General features: G+C 36.2%; 1 protein-coding gene across 3 annotated transcripts in view; it reads left to right on the forward strand.

Annotated features, from left to right (window-relative positions):
• The first annotated feature begins 2,405 nt into the window (after positions 1 to 2,405).
• Positions 2,406 to 16,683, forward strand: part of LOC134211768 (uncharacterized) — a 43,942-nt gene continuing 29,664 nt past the window's right edge. The window contains exon 1 of one of the 3 annotated variants that reach the window (XM_062688988.1): positions 2,406 to 2,500. In XM_062688988.1, the coding sequence (XP_062544972.1) occupies positions 2,483 to 2,500 (18 nt within the window). In that variant the 5' untranslated portion in view covers positions 2,406 to 2,482. Of the gene's footprint in view, positions 2,501 to 2,861; positions 3,145 to 16,683 lie in introns of those variants that run through there. The other 2 variants (XR_009979088.1, XM_062688987.1) reach the window with 2 other exon arrangements.

Here is a 16,683-nt window from a genome sequence, read left to right on the forward strand (position 1 = left end):
TCGGCTGATGCAGATGTGGTCGATTTGATTTTCTGTAAAGCCGTCATGGGAGACCCACGTGACCTTGTGAACCGGTCGATGAGGGAAGAGCGATCCCCTGATCACCATGTCGTTATTACCACAAAATTCTGCGAACAACTCTCCGTTTTCACTCATTTCTCCGAGACCATGGCGTCCCATGATGCGCTCATGGTTCTAGTTGTCGGATCCGATCTTCGCATTGAAGTCGCCCAAACAGATCTTGATATCACCCTTCGGTATTCTATCTACGACGGCACTGAGTTGACTGTAGAAGTTCTCTTTGTCTTGCAGATCGGCAGCATCGGTTGGCGCATAACATTGCATTATAGTAAGGTTTCTGACCCGTGTTCTAAATCTGGCAACGATTATCCTTTCACTTAAAGGTTCCCACTTCATAAGCGCAGAGTGTGCCTGAGCGCTTAGTAGGAAGCTAACTCCGCGATGCCGGGAGCGTGTTCACCTCGTAAACCAGAGTATAGCAGAACTTGTCCCGACGGCGTTCTGTGTTCTCCAAAGTTTGGCCAACGGTCTTCACTCAGTCCCAGGATCTCAAGCTTCATACGGCGTACCTCGTTGGCAAGTTGTGCCAATTTACCATGCTGGGCTAGGGATAACATTCCATGTTCCTATTCGTGTCCGTTGTTTCGCGCTAAGAGTCTTCGCCGTAAAATCAGTCCGTATTCTTTCATTATCGGATTCTCGAACAAATTGATGTTTCGGGAACAGTAAGGTTCCCTTGGCCCAAGGTTCCCTATCCACCGGGATGGGGCTGCCATCTTAGGTATAGCTTCCGGGGAATAGCATTTCATACTCAGCCGCTGGATGCCCGAGCAGAGTTGGAGCCGCACCTCCTTGGTAAACAGACGTTTGATCAGTCGGGTCAAATTTGTTTAAAGTCCTACCCAACACCAGGACTAGGCTAGTGCGCTTTGAGTGGCACACGGTCGCTTTGATATGGTCTGCTTGGGGACACATGCAGCTTTTTATAGAAGTTCAACAGAGCCCACTGTCGAACCCCACCACATCCTAGGCAGACCCCACAGGACGCACCCTCTCACTCTAGCTGATGTCAGAAGGACAACAGTGCCCAGGCTACACTACCAGCTAAGTACGCAACCCTTAGCTGGCGGGCAATTGTCATCGGAAGACCCGTGGAAGCGTGAGTATTGGAGCTTGTGAGGACCAGAGCTATGTTAGGCGCCCCTTCCCGGATGTCAACTCACCATTTCGTAGCCGTAGATTCACGTAGATTCAAGGGAATGCAGTGCATTGCTCTAAAAATATAAAATCTTCGGCAATAAAGCGAAACCTTTCAAAAGTGTTGCGAATGAGTACACTTTAACTTTAAAGATCGTTATAGAACATACATGGGAATATTTCATCAATAGATGAATTGTATCCATTCAAAGCTTAACAATAAAACTTCCAATTAAGCGCTTGATAACATTATTTAATCGATAGTTATAATCAATGTTGTGTAAATTGTCTAAAATTCCGCACACTTTCTTCATATTGCAAATAGCACAAAACGCGTATCAAATTAATTACATTTTTCCGAGTAGGATAAAACGACCTTTTGGCATTTTTGGCGGTGTTTCAGACATATTTCCAAGAATGTTTAATGCTAGATTCGTAGTTCGATATCCGAACTACATGTGCTGTAGTAAATACTCTCAAAAAATTGCCAAAAATGTCCTTAAAAACGTCAAAGGGTCGTTTTGCCCCGGGGGTGCATATTACCCCAGTTTCCCCTATAGCATATTATTCTTTGCTCTTATCAAATCTACGATGTGAATCATTATAATATAAACATGTATAATTCAATCAATCTTTTATATATGTTACGCGCATTAAAAATCTACTCGTTCGACTATTTTTTTTTATCACAGCCTAAAATGAGTATCAGACAGTCAACGTTTAAGCGATGCTTACCAACACGATTAAACCTGGTTTGAGGCCTAAGAGGAGGTGAAGAATCGGCTGTTAGAAAACCAAATCTAATGGAATGAACTTCTATGATATTTAAAAAAATGTTGGCGCAAATCGATGCATGCTTGATAGCACGTGCTATTTCTGTTATGGATAAATTTTGCAGAGCATTGGAAAATTATTGCAAAAGTTGTGATTTTATTGCTAAGCACAATACATGCTCATATAAGATGCGCACCAAAATGTTGGAGCGCTGAATAACAACCAATCCTGGAAGCGCGTGCTAATAAATATGCATGTTTCCATTATACTCATGCCAAATTAAAAACAGCTATTGGCGAATTCAATTGGCGGAAGAAAAGGGGTTTCACTGCAGCACAAACATAAGGCACCTTCTTCCTATTATGTACGAAAATGTGTGCTCACGTAGAGGGGTACTTAACGTGATGCTCGTATAAAAGCAAATATCATTCAGTCGATAACATTCAGATTAAGTTTGTTATTATAGGAGTAAGTTAGTTAGTTAATCATAATGCAACTGAAGTTTGTGGTAAGTGTACCATAAAAGATGGTATTAAACAAATGCAAGAATGTCAAATCATGAAACCCAAAAGGCAATTAATAATGATAATATTGATCATATTCAAAAAACAACATTACTCTGATAAGACTTCCTAATTATTTAAAGTAGTAGTTCAGTTATGAACAGATGTACTTAAATGTGACTCAAAAATTATTTCAAGGGATCTACAGCTCTAAATGTATAGATAGTTAATAGTGAAGTCATGTAGCATGACCGAGCGAGATAAGGTGTCATATAATTACAATATAGTAGATTTGTGAATACAATTCGTTTGTGTCAATGTGAATAGTTGTTGGCTGTATGAGTAAAAGTGAAGGTCATTACAACCTTTCGGCCAGCATTTTTCACAAGAAGAATATATTTGTTGTGCTGTAATCAAACGTTAAAAACTATTTTGGATGAGTGAAACTTAGTGTAAAAGAGCATATGAAAGAGATTGGTTAGTGGTTACGCATTGAATATTGAATATACTGAAGCAAAAATGGAACGACAGACAAGTATTAAAAGTGAAATGAGAGTGCACTTTAGTCACCGTTACAATGTTAAAAACAAATATGACGCTTCGTTGCTTTCGAATGATTACAAGTTGCAGTGGTTATCATCGATATAGGGTAAGACGGTAAAAAAAAATATATATATAATGCACCCCACCTGGCTAAAATTTCAATTTTAGACAACTATAACTAACTTAGGGTAAAAATCAGTTGGTACCTTTAAATATTTGTAAAACAATCATACTATGTGAATGTGAAAATATTTTTATATTACATAATGAAAATAATAGCAAAATACAAAAAGTTACAGTTTTGATGAAACTTTTAATGTTTGTTTGCTCAACATTATGGAGCGACTCTAGCATACTGTCCGCAAAAGTTGCACTGGAGTACTCAGTTGAGCAACAACATATTTTTTCTCAGTGGTTAATATGATATAAAATTGCTTTCATCTTCAAAAATGTAACGATTTTCATATTTCACTGGTCAAAACGCCCCAGTGTAGGCAGGACGATATGCCCTTACCAACTGGACACAAGCGCAGCGAGCCTGCAGCAATTGCTTCCAAATGATATGGAAAATATTGAAAGGTAATTCACACCCGCTTGAGCGGACTTATGTTGGTATTATAACGTCAAGCATATAAGGATGTGCAACCTTTTTATTATAGGATAGATAATATACTGATGAAGGGCAATGAAACGTTTTTGGTTACGGTGGGGCGTATTGCCCAGGCACTTTTTGACATCCATTTTTTCACGACTTTTCAAAAAAAAGCTTTATTACGTGTTCTCAGTAATGTTTTTATATGAATGCTCAATGGCAAATGCATTTGCGATTTTTTGGACTACCAAATAACACAAAGTATGCATAAATTGCGTTGAAAAGTAAAAAGTTTTCATAAGTATTGCCTAAGGGGCGCATATTATACCGCCTTATCCTAATAATCACGCAACAGAGTGTAATCGTGGAAAACCTGGACTGAAGCCGTGAACTTGATCGATATAAGAGATATAAGCAATATAAAAAAAACATATAGCCTTTACGTATACTTATTATACGAGAAAGACAAAAAACATCGAATTGTCAATTAAGTATTAAGTATAATATGGACAAGATCAAATTAATAGCTCGTTATATTGATCACTTGCTACATATAGCTTGACTTTTTCTTCTCGTCATATTCTAGTGCCAAATTGTGATATTGTTGTCTGATCTTTTATCCTTTATATCATTATATCAATCATGTCCATATCTCACATTAAGCTATTTTCGTCTGCTCGGGAAGGGTGCAGATTTTCGATAACTCTCGTATTACATTGAAACGCAGTAGTGTTTTTCTCAGTTTTATTTCAGTTACATGTAGGAAAAATGTTTATGATAGTCAATTTGAAATTTAAATTAATTAGGTTCGTTGTCAAATTATGTACCGTAAAATTTGGCAAAAATGTATTTTACTCAGACAAAAACGAGTGAAAATATCTAGCTCACTTTTTTTACACTTATCCTTAATCGATTTGCTTGCAGCAAGTTGCATTCGGAAGGTAATTCTATTCCATTGTTCCATTGAAAATTGAGCTAATCGGACTATGGGCTCGGGACTACTTTTTATAGAAGGCCCTGTGACCCATTTTTTATTCGCAAAATGTATTTCAAAAATTCACTTATTTTTGGGACGCCTAATCTCAATATATTTACTCACAACAAGTTGTATAGGAATCCTGTTTTATTGTTTCCTATTGGTAATAAGTCACATCGGAAAATGTGCACAGAAATTATGCCCCAACCTTATTTTTTATTTGAAAAAACATACCTAACCGATTTATTGCAAACAGGTTGCATTTAATGTGCTGTCCCATTGTTCTGTGTGTGTGGGTCATATCCTCTATCCCTCACCCATCTGGGGGCGTTGGTCAAGTAGTAATAAGAATAATTTGATCAGATCTCATGCTCCGTAATGGTGCCCTTTTTGTTACGAAGACTAGTACCACAAAAAGGATGCACATTTGAAGCAAGACAGGTTTCGTCAAATAGTGCAGGAGATGGGATGTACTAGTCGTTCATAACAGGTACAGTAAAACTTCACAAGAACGCCCTTATTCGTAATAACTAGAGATGTCGTGAAATCCCGATTAATCGATTATTAACTAATCGATTATTCTCGATTGTTGAATCGATTAATCGTTGGATAATAATCGATTCAAAATCAATCGATTATCATAACGATGAATCGATTAATCGAAGTAATCAATTAATTAGCGACATCCTTATGATGTCGTAAAATCCTGATTAATCGATTAGTAACTAATCGATTACCCTCGATTCCTCTCGATTATTATATCGATAAATCGATTCAAAATTAATCGATTATCACAACGATGAATCGATTAATCGAAGTAATCGATTAATTTGCGACATCTCTAGTAATAACTACTCAGGGAGTAGAAGGTCGAGAAGAGCCACCGTTACTAGCTAAAACGTGAACCGAATACCTGGGATTCCCACAATATCCGCGGCAATAGCGGCAAACGATGCCCTGTACGTATTTAGTGTTAGATTTTATGAAAATACAAATCGATGAATCAATTATAGAAAAAAAAAGAAAAAGTACTAGAACGTGCTCACTAATTAAGTTCGTCCACTTTCGTCCAAGCTCTTCAGTTTTGAACTGGGAGGACCAGTGATATCCATTAAGGACCGCATGATTTTTTGGCGTTTGGCAGTTCTCATCCTCCTTTGCTTCTATATGGAACCGTAATTGCAATTTCCAATAGGACAGGGCCAAAGGTGGTGGTTGAAAGAGATGGCGCCACAACATTTGTAGTAAAATGAATTTTCTTGTATGGACAAATCACCCGTTCTCACTAACTACGCATCACAGCGATATGTGACCTAGGTAGAAAAGCTACAATTTTTTTTCTGATTTTTTATACCCTTATTGCATTTTGCAACTTTAAATAATAAATGAGATCTGATTACAGCTCCATATTAAACTCGAGCGGTTTACTACAAATTTCTTTATGACTGCTCTCCACCTAGAGTATACAAAAGTAACATTCAAAACTTACGCTATTCAACAACAGTTGTCACTGCTGTATATGCAGAATTACATTGATATAAATACACAGCATCGCCACCTCTCGTTTGGTAGTGTCAATATTGCAATTTATACCAGCAGGTGTACAAATGTTGCTGAAATGATTTGAAAGGGCCTCAAGCGGAATTTTAACTAGAATGCCACTGGTCTCGTCCTATTGCGGCAGATTTGACAAAATATTCGCAAAAATATTCGTGGGGCTCGCAGCTGTGGAACTTCCGGTAGCTATTAGTACCATGGCTGCTACCAAATATACTATATTAACAATATGATTCACTCTCACGAAATTTTGGCGACACCGCATGTGGCGCCATCCGTGCCCAAAAGGATCGATACACGCTGAAACGAAACTACCCAAAATATGAGGATCGGTAAACACACACACTTCAAAATGTCATCACAACAAAAAATAGGGATGTCTTATGTTTTTTGTGCACATAATCGATTAAAGTTAATCGAATACCAACGGAAAATGTTGTAGCAAAATTGTGGTAGACATTTTTTCTACTAATATGTATAACAAGTTAGATGTTGCGCGTTGAACCGCCGGTGCACTATATCGATACACGGTGAAACATTTGGAAAGCTAAGAGGTTGCTGTTGAAGTTAATACTTAATATTCTGCATTTACATCTCGTTTTATACTCGCTCTCTGTTCTCACACTTTTTTGCCGGCTTTCATCTTACATTGGCTCAATTCTGCAGCTCGTTTGGCTGCCATATATTTTAATTTTTTGTTGTTTTAATTTTAAAAATATTTAGAGGCATCAAATAATACGGTTCTTTGGGAAATTTGACAATAAAAAAGTCAAAGAATCGACTCAGAAAAAAAAACAACGTTATACTCAAGGACGGAAATCTTCGTTTTACTATCAGTTGCATAGACGTTTTGATCAGACGCTCGACAATGCAGGCACAAATATCTCGCAGCATGCTGTCAAACTTCCAAACCAAATTATCCGCCCGATCCTTAACAGCCGATTGATAATCGAACGTAAAAAAATGAATATCTACCGGAGTTGAAATGAATATTTGGAATTGCGGTTGATTTGCACCGATGAATGATTATTATTTTACTTTATATACTAAACAGATTCATATCTTTAAGAATCTGACTTCAAAATGTTAAATCCATGCACTGCAGTATGAAATGATATTCATATTTTGAGATTTCGAATTGAATATCAATGTACTAAACTGAAGATCGATTTTGACACCGCACAAAACAACGCTGACACCGAGATTCGACGCTTCCTGCTGTTCGTGTACATATTGTCCTATTCATTTGCACATTCAAATTTGTGAAATACTGGCAACTAGATTGTGTGTTGGATGTCAACTATTTGAGTGCAGTTAAAATGACTTTTTCTGTCCCTGGTTATACTTTTGGGAAGTATCAATTTAAAACAGACATTTTTATATTATATCGTACAAGAGCTCATGCATTTTTACTATTTACATATATGGATTTTGCGAGCATTTAGTTCAGATTACGAGCTTGTGTCATGTCTTTGTATTTTCTTGCTGACATTTCACGTATCGAAAACATAATTTTCTAACTACTGACAAAGGTAGTGTTATCATGATAGCCGAATGACATTTTATCTGCACGGCTTATCATCCGTTTATCAACTCCCGATGAACGTTTTGGTTAATTTAGTGACAAGCTAAGAAACTAATAATTTATTATTATTTTTACTGAGAAAAAATGATATCACGCTCTGAAAATACTCAATAAATTTGAAACACTTTGAATCTATTTATTCATCTGTTTATTCACAAAATTGTTTGAAATATCCCTTGTCACTATTTAACTCACATTTCAAAGATTGTTTTTCTGATTGAATCATGGTAGAATATGAACACAAAATACAACAGCCGTGAAAAACCAACACAATCGCACTCAAATTTATTTAGAATGTGGCAGTAATCCAGCTGACAGTAGGACAGTAAAACCTGAATGAAAATTTTGAGTAAAGACGGGTTCATGAAACTAACGAGGCTAAATCTAAAACGCAATATGAAAATTCGGAATTTGGTTGACTGCAAACTAGCTATTCAGTTTGCAGTCAACCAAATTGATCACACGGTTTAAACATATACGAACGTAGAAAATAAATGGAACGTGTAGTTTTTCGGCTGTAGCAGTCTTGTAACGCAGCAAAAACAAGTTTACTTCTGCATCCGACGGTTTCGGTAATTTATTTTACCTTTTCAAATTTAGCAAAAAATATTTTGTAGGTGAAGTTGCGAATACCTTCCTGCTTAACTAACATCAAATACATTTTTCGAGAAAAGTAAGAACTGTTGAGAACACCCGCATGTGATGCAAACTTTCTGGTGGTTTACTAAAAACTAAACATGGCTTTCCACGCATATATGTTAGCACCTGGATGCTGGCAACTATGGATAAAAAAATCTTGCGAAAAACTAATGCTTGCAATTATTTTCGACCCAAAAGAAATTGAATCAATATTTTCTAACGCGCCGCAAGCATTTTCTTGTATGCGGAACAACTTCTATTGGAGCAGTCGGATCAAAATTTATTTTTCTGTATTATCGAAATAAGTGTAAAAGAAAAAAAATCGATCTGTTTATGATCGATTTATTCAAAATAGTATGGACATCCCTGCACTGTCGTATGAAAACTTTTCAACAGTATGACTGTCACTGTAAATTGGCAGGAAGATTTGCTAGAATAAACAAGAAGAAAACACGTTTAGATTCCTCTTTGCTCGCTAGATGATGTTGTTATCACCCGCAAATGGTTCGCCATTTCGTTGTATGGAAAAGCTCGAAGTGAACCATATTGTTAATATAATATATTTGCTGCTACTGTCGCTAATGCAGTCAATTAGATCTAGCTAAGCAAAATGCGTTCACATCAGGTCACTCTTTGGTGAGAAGATTCATTTATTCGTTCAAAGAAGATTCATGTTTATCAACGACTGTACGAAATTTTCTGAATGAAATTTTCTTCTTTCAAAGCTTACCGTACAGTTAAGACGCATAAAGTACGCCAGAATTCCCAGTTCATTATGAAAATAGTTCAACGTTTGAAAATTCAAAAATCATTTCTTTTAGGAGTAGTAATTATTATTATCTATATTATAGAGATTTTCCGCTCTGTAGTGACGAACTTTGTCCAACTTAAAAATCACTTTAATAAAGAAAAAAAAAATTCTCATCAGCACAACCGTGTATGAAACATGATGGATACTTTTCCATTATAGATATTTACAACCATAAAAACATTAAACATCCAACGAGCTTTGCAAAAATGATATGGCAATGCCATTGTTTTAAAATATTTACATCAGGTTCTTTTATAAGAAACCGTTTTGGATTAAAAACTTTGTAATGGCCCCAATACATTCATTTTCTTGAAGGAGGGTGGCCAGTGGATTTTGAATTTCAAATTCCCGGTTATTTCCCGGTTTTCTCCCGATATTGTGGAAAATTTCTCGATACAAAAAATATAGAACTATTAGAAAAAAAATCAAATATCTCACGGATTTATAAATATTAAAAATAGAAAAGAATTTCCATAGAAACAATTATACTGCAACTGCCAATTTAAATGTAGAAGAGTGATTTTTTCTGGCCTAAATAATACAATTTTTTTAGCTTTAATAGTTTGATTTTGTTATTTGTTTATTTTTTTATTTATTTTTTTATTAATTATTTAATCATCGCGATTCTGTAGAAAAATATCGCGGTTGAATTTTTCATGCAAAATGTTATCGTTTCAACGTAGAAGGAATCGATTGAGATTAGCATTATCATTAGCATTGAGCAATTCGCACAACTTCGTAGGTGGTACAAGCCAAGACTAAAATTGTATGAGAGTAGCATCACTTTCATCCGTTACCACAGATATTGATTTGGGACTAATCACAAACTCTTAGATGGAAGCAATGCACTCTCCAATAGTCGAGATCTGTCCTGGCCACGTCCTTGCGAATGCTGAGGAAGGGGAAGGATGATTAGTTGGACACCTACTTAAGAAAGATGCAGAAAACTCTACGACCTCTCATAGGTGTAACGGGAGGTTTTGTGATTGTGTGGAGGGTTATAACAGTAGGAATCGTTTTGGTAGAACGTGAAACACAGAAATAACTAAGATAGAAATACAAAGTAGGAAAGGGACGAGCCTGGAATTGAACCCACGACCTCCTGCTTATAAGGCAGAAGCGGTAGCCACTAGACCACCGAGCTCGTCGAAGGAATCGATTGAGATAATTAAAAATTAAGGAAAGTTCAAATTAATATTAAAAAATCGTAAAGATTTAATATTAAAAAATCGTTGCAATCAAAGTTGTTCCGGGTATAAGTAACCCGAAATGGTAATTAATTACTATGCCTAACTCAACTTTGGTGAGGATTGATCATTGATTGAATGGGGTATCTAGGGTCTAAAAATTCATAAATACATGACCTACTTTAGAAATTGGTATGAGTTCACAGTATGCCCGAAAAATTGTAAACTCTAAAATAAAATGGAATGAGCGAATGAGTCTACCAATTCTCTCATGATGTTTGAGATTACTGCACATTTTTTTTACAAAGAGACAAATGCAGATTTGAAAATTTTCCCGGTGGCTATTCAATTTCCATTATTTCCATATTTCCCGACATTTTCACGGTGATTTTCAATTCCCGGTTTTTTCCCGGTTCTCCCAGTTTCCCGGTTCGCTGGTCACCATGCGAAAGGTAAACAGGTTTCATTTATGTATAATCAAAAATTACTGAATCCCAAAATTCTACAATGTGTTCCAAAATATTCATAATCAGGCGCTGTCATGATTTGGAAAATCTTCTTTTCATCCATCACTATTACATATAGCCTTTTGGAAGTTCAAAAATATTTATGTAGAAATAATTCCGTAATTTCCGTAATAGGCATATTAATTATTTTTGTTTATGTCTTGCGTGATCGTTATTGAGGGCAGATTGGAATAAGGACTACACTTTTTTAAGTGTATTTCCATTGAACAGAAAGCAAATTGTGTGCTATTTAATAAAGACACCTCAAGAGAGGGCTTTCAAAAAGTAATTAAATTTAATACAAGAGTGATCAGGAAATGCATTTCCCCCTAATCATTTCAATCAGAAAAAAAAATACGTTTTTGCTATTCCTGATCATAATACCTGGTTTACAGTTTGCATTGGAGTGATAAGGCCCTCCTTAGCCGTGCGGTAGGACGCGCGGCTACAAAGCAAGACCATGCTGAAGGTGGCTAGGTTCGATTCCCGGTGCCAGTCTAGGCAATTTTCGGGTTGGAAATTGTCTCGAATTCCCTGGGCATAAAAGTATCATCGTGCTAGCCTCATGATATACGAATGCAAAAATGGTAACCTGGCTTAGAAACCTCGCAGTTAATAACTCTCGCTTAACTTTTCAAAAGGACCTAAGTAACATTTTTTCCATGAATTAATTTGAATAGCGCAATCAACAGATAAACATGAAAGCTTTTGATTGCAGTACTCAAATTAATTCATGAAAAAATGTTACTTAGGTCCTTTTGAAAAGTTAAGCGAGAACTGTGGAAGTGCTTAATGAACACTAAGCTGCGAGGCGGCTCTGTCCCAGTGTGGGAATGTAATGAAGAAAGAAAAGAATTTGAGTGATAAAACGGCTTACTTTTCCATACCAACCAAATGGGTGCTTTAATGATTATTATGTAACTCAAGTGGGTTGCATAAAATCCATTATAGCACTCATTTGGGTGCTATAATGAAAAACCAACATCAGAACATTAGTTACATGACCACATTTTGCTGAATTAGCTTGGGTAAGTGTTCAAATAATGTATTTTCTGTTTCGCGTCATGAATTAAATAGTTTGATGGACATGACATCATAATTTTCCAAATGCAAGTTCATCTATCGCCTAATGGTTTGAAGAGCTATGTAATGTGGTAAGATAACATGCAATTTGATAGTTCTCTGCAGCAACATCATTTGTACGCAAGAATGATCATGTGGAGTAAAATAGTCTGTACAATTTGGTACATATTTAACATATTGAAGCCCATTTTTCGTCATTGCAAAAAATAGCGTGTGCAACTCGTTGCAAAACTCGATCTTTTCAGCACTCGTAGTATTTATCCAACTAGGCAAGCCTCGTTGGATAAACCACAGAGAACAGACATGGATGCTCGAACAAAATTTCGTGTAAAGATTTGAATCGCACCTCAGCACCGCCAACGCATCATGCCCGACATAAAAACTCAAGCTCACTAAGTGATGGCGTTGGCATACACTACATAAACATCATAGTGCTACCACCTAGGAGCAAGCCTAGGAGCAATTCGGAATGAACACTAGCGCTAAAAAGTAAAACAAGTTTTAACCATATTAATATTAAAAAGTAAAACACGGCAAAATTTAACCATGTTAATCAGCAAACTAGCACCGCGCAACGTGGTATAACGACATACTTCAAAAGGACCAGTACAGACTTTTACACAAGCACGCGAATGAAGATGAACGTCTGTTCTCTGTGGATAAACGTACAACTCGTGCTGAAAAAAACATCTTTTTGCAACTAGTTGCACAAACTGCTATTTTGTGAATGGTTTTTTGTGTTTAACATGCTGAAGTTATATTTCCTTTCTTGTTGAGCCAACAGTAGGTTATTCTTTTTTATATTATTCAGATGTCCTGAAGTCCTTCGCCCCAACAATGCTATATAGTTATAAATATCTGAAAAAAGCAGATAAATTAAATTAAAGAACTAGCTAGCCTGGTAAAAGAACTATCATATGGATGGTATAAAGTTTCATAAGGTCATTTTTTTTAACAGGATCAAATAGAGATCTGAGTAGGCAAAGCAGCAGTGTCGATATAAGTTTTATTCTACTGTCACGTATTTTTCCATGAATATTAAGAATTGTGATTATAGTGAAGTTTTCATATTATATCAAGTGTCATCGTCGTACAGATTGAAGATTTTCTCAATGCACGTTTTTTTGACACACACGCTTAAAATCAATAACACAGAGATATGTTTGCTTCACACAAAATGGACCTAATGCAGAACATCCCCTAGATGAGCGACAGTTACACAGGCACAAAAATGCCTCGTACGGTCGTGATAACGGTCCTTTTCAACATGTAAACGTTTGTACAGATTCCTTGTTTCATGAGGAACCAAATACTGTTGAAAATATTGAAATCCAAGCTTCAATAAAACCACACGAGCTATTTTTGTGGCTGTGTAACTGTCGCTCATCTATGGGATGTTCTGCATTAGGTCCGTTTTGTGTGAAGCAAACATATCTCTGTGTTATTGATTTTAAGCGTGCAGAAATATTCCATCAAAGAGAGGCGGAGTAACTTCAATGTATATAGATGTGAGGGTTTTTCAATTGCCTTTATTCATCTTAAATTCCCCAATTATGATTAAACATAAATCTTGTTCAGTTCAAATTCCGTGGACATAATAAAAATATTATTCCAACAGCCAGCAAAAAAATCCGAAATTCGCTGACCTTCCGATGGAATTTTTAAACCCTTTGTAGGGCTAATTAGACCTACATCGGTGTAAGTGATGCATAGTAGACATTCTAGAAACAAATTTGTGTGTGAGTAACAAAGTGAGTAAGGAGATGACGAGTTCTACTTTAACTAGAACAATTCAAAGTATCAAGTCGACTGATTAGTTTCTGGCGTAACCCACTTCTATCTACCACTGACTCATCGGGCACAATCGTGAATAAGATTTGAGCTAATTTTGTCAGTAGTAATTATTGCTAAATCGAATAAATTTTATCAATAATGCGCATTTGTGGTTTTAAGGGAAAGTCATCAGGTAATCTTATTTTCTATTCTTTTACTATTATTCGATAATGGTAAAAAAGATTAGGTTAAATAAGATGTAGTTTGTCACAAAATGCGTTTTCCATACCATAATAGGACAGCCCCATATAAAGCAGTGGCCAAAACTACCAAAAGGCTAATTTTCGATTTGGGTGTTTAAAATGTGATGAATACACAGCTTATACCCTATATTTATATAATCAGGACAGATAGATTTTTTAGGTAGGGGTGGGGGCGTTCAGACAGGCCCCTCATAGAAATGTCATTTTTACGATTTTTGGAAAAACGGGCATTTATATATCGTTACAAAGCTCTTAAGGTCACTCCTGACGGAATCCAAGTTTCAAAGTGCTCGCGTTTTCGGGGGCACACCACTCGATACGGAACTTTGAGGACCATGAATAAAACTCTGCCCAAATTCATCATTTTGTAAGATACATGAATTTGATAAATTGCTTATTTTTGCCTTTCTCGTGTACGTAGTATACGTAGAAGCTATATGATCGCTCCAAAAGCATTTAAAAGAAAGGTCGAGCACCCATAGTGTTGTATACCCAAAACCCATGTATGTCAATACAGACCTTTCAGCAGCATTCGACAAGATGAATCATCTGATCGCCATTGCAAAATTTGATAAATAAGCCATTATCAACTCCATGCTTGGTTGGCTTCAACTCTATTTAACTGGATGGAGAATTGCGGTTAAAATCGGGGATCACATTTCACTGCCCTTTCCGGTTTGATCCGGCGTTCCACAGGGCAGCCATTTGGGGCCGTTTTTATTCTTGTTGTATATAAACGACGTTAATTTTGTGCCCAAATGCCTTAAGCTATCGTATATGCCGACGACATGAAGCTATATTACCAAATATATTATATGCATTAACAATATGGTTCACTTCGAGCTTTTCCATACAACGAAATGGCGAACCAATTGCCGGTGATAACAACGTCATCTAGCGAGAAAAGAGGAATCTAAAGTGTTTTCTTCTTGTTTATTCTAGCAAATCTTCCTGCTAATTTACAGTGACAGTCATACTGTTGAAAAGTTTTCATACGACAGTGCAGGGATGTCCATACTTTTCTGAATAAATCGATCACCAACAGATCATTTTTTTTTTTCAATTTGCACTTATTTCGATAATAGAGAGAAAATAAATTGTGATCCGACTGCTCCAATAGAAGCTGTTCCATATAAGAAAATTTTTCGCAAGATTTTTTATCCACAGTTGCCAGCATCCAGATGCTAACATATATTCGTGGAAAGCAATGTTTAGTTTTTAGTAAACCACCAGATATTTGCATCACACGCGGTTTTTGTCAACAGTTCTTACTTTTCTCGAAAAAAGTATTTGATGTTAGTTAATCAGGAAGGTATTCGCAACTTCACCTACCAAATATTTTTTGATAAATTTGTTTCATTTTAATAATATAATTAATATATGTTATCGTCATATTGATTCCAGAACTAATATTTCTAGTGCCTTTCATTTAAATGCATAAATTTTCTTTTTGAGTTAGAATTTCAGTTTTATATCTATGGATGGGTTTGTATCCATGCTTTCACCGAAGGCAAAATTGATAAAAATTAGTCTAGCTTTTCTCTGCATCCTCTGCAGTGATTTAACCGATTTGCAAGATTTTTCGCGATTAATTTGTCACAGGCCTAGCGGCTTCCCAATCATCAATTAGCGACGAATCCAACAAGAATGTGACTAAAATTCATGATCTTCTTCGATATCCAAGGATGTTATCGGTCATTAAGTTATATGCGTTTGATCATTTAGTAGTTTGTCAATAACTCATTCCAAAGGCTAAATTTCAATATATGTTGTATGGTGGACTTCTAGAGCAAAGGTTTATCTACAACTCTGCCTAACAGTTCGTTGAATTAATTTCACTATTAACGGAGCTATAGCTCTAGTATCAGTAACTTATACTAAATGATTGAAATTTTAGATTGAAATTTTGATATCATTTAGCACAAGTTACTGCTACTAGCGCTATAGCTTCGTTATAAGTTAATTCAAACATAGAGTTGTTAGACAGAGTTGTAGAAAACCCACAGACAAAAAGACGTAACAGTTAGAACAATTTCCTGTAAAATTCATCGCCCAGTTGCTTTATCACCATCTCGCGTGCATGTTGCACGAAATGTTATTTAGTACGACAATGTCAACAGAAGGCGCTAGTGTGAGATGTAAAATCCAAAGGTCAAATATGCGCGCGCCTCTAGGTGTGAAACGAGTAATCAGTTTAGTTTAAAACGATCGTTCAAAGCATGGGCGATGGGAATTCCATCAGTGTAACGTCTGTTTGTCTGTGGAAAAACCTTCGCACTAAAGTCCACCATACATCATAATTTCGATCGAACGCATATTACTAATTGATCGATAACATCCTTGTCGGTATCCAGTGCTTTGAACATAAATTTTCCAAAACAAGATGAGTTTTCTTTTCGAACCCTGGCAGAACCAAAGAAATCCATTGATATTTCACAGAGTTATGGTCATTTGAAAAAGTGTTGCCTCCCCCCCCCTCATTCTGTTCAACCCTTGTATGGCATAATAAAGTGCAGATTTTTCCCTTTCTCGTATACAAAGTATATTTTGCAGATAAGATAGCCATATTGAAAATAAGATCAGGTCCACAATATGGCATACCTCAACAAAAGAATGTTATAGCTTTATATTGTGACGTAGTGAACAAATTAAAAGAAATCATATGGGCTCGAT

Source organism: Armigeres subalbatus, chromosome 2 (genome assembly GCF_024139115.2).
Source record: "Armigeres subalbatus isolate Guangzhou_Male chromosome 2, GZ_Asu_2, whole genome shotgun sequence".
Taxonomy (NCBI): domain Eukaryota; kingdom Metazoa; phylum Arthropoda; class Insecta; order Diptera; family Culicidae; genus Armigeres; species Armigeres subalbatus.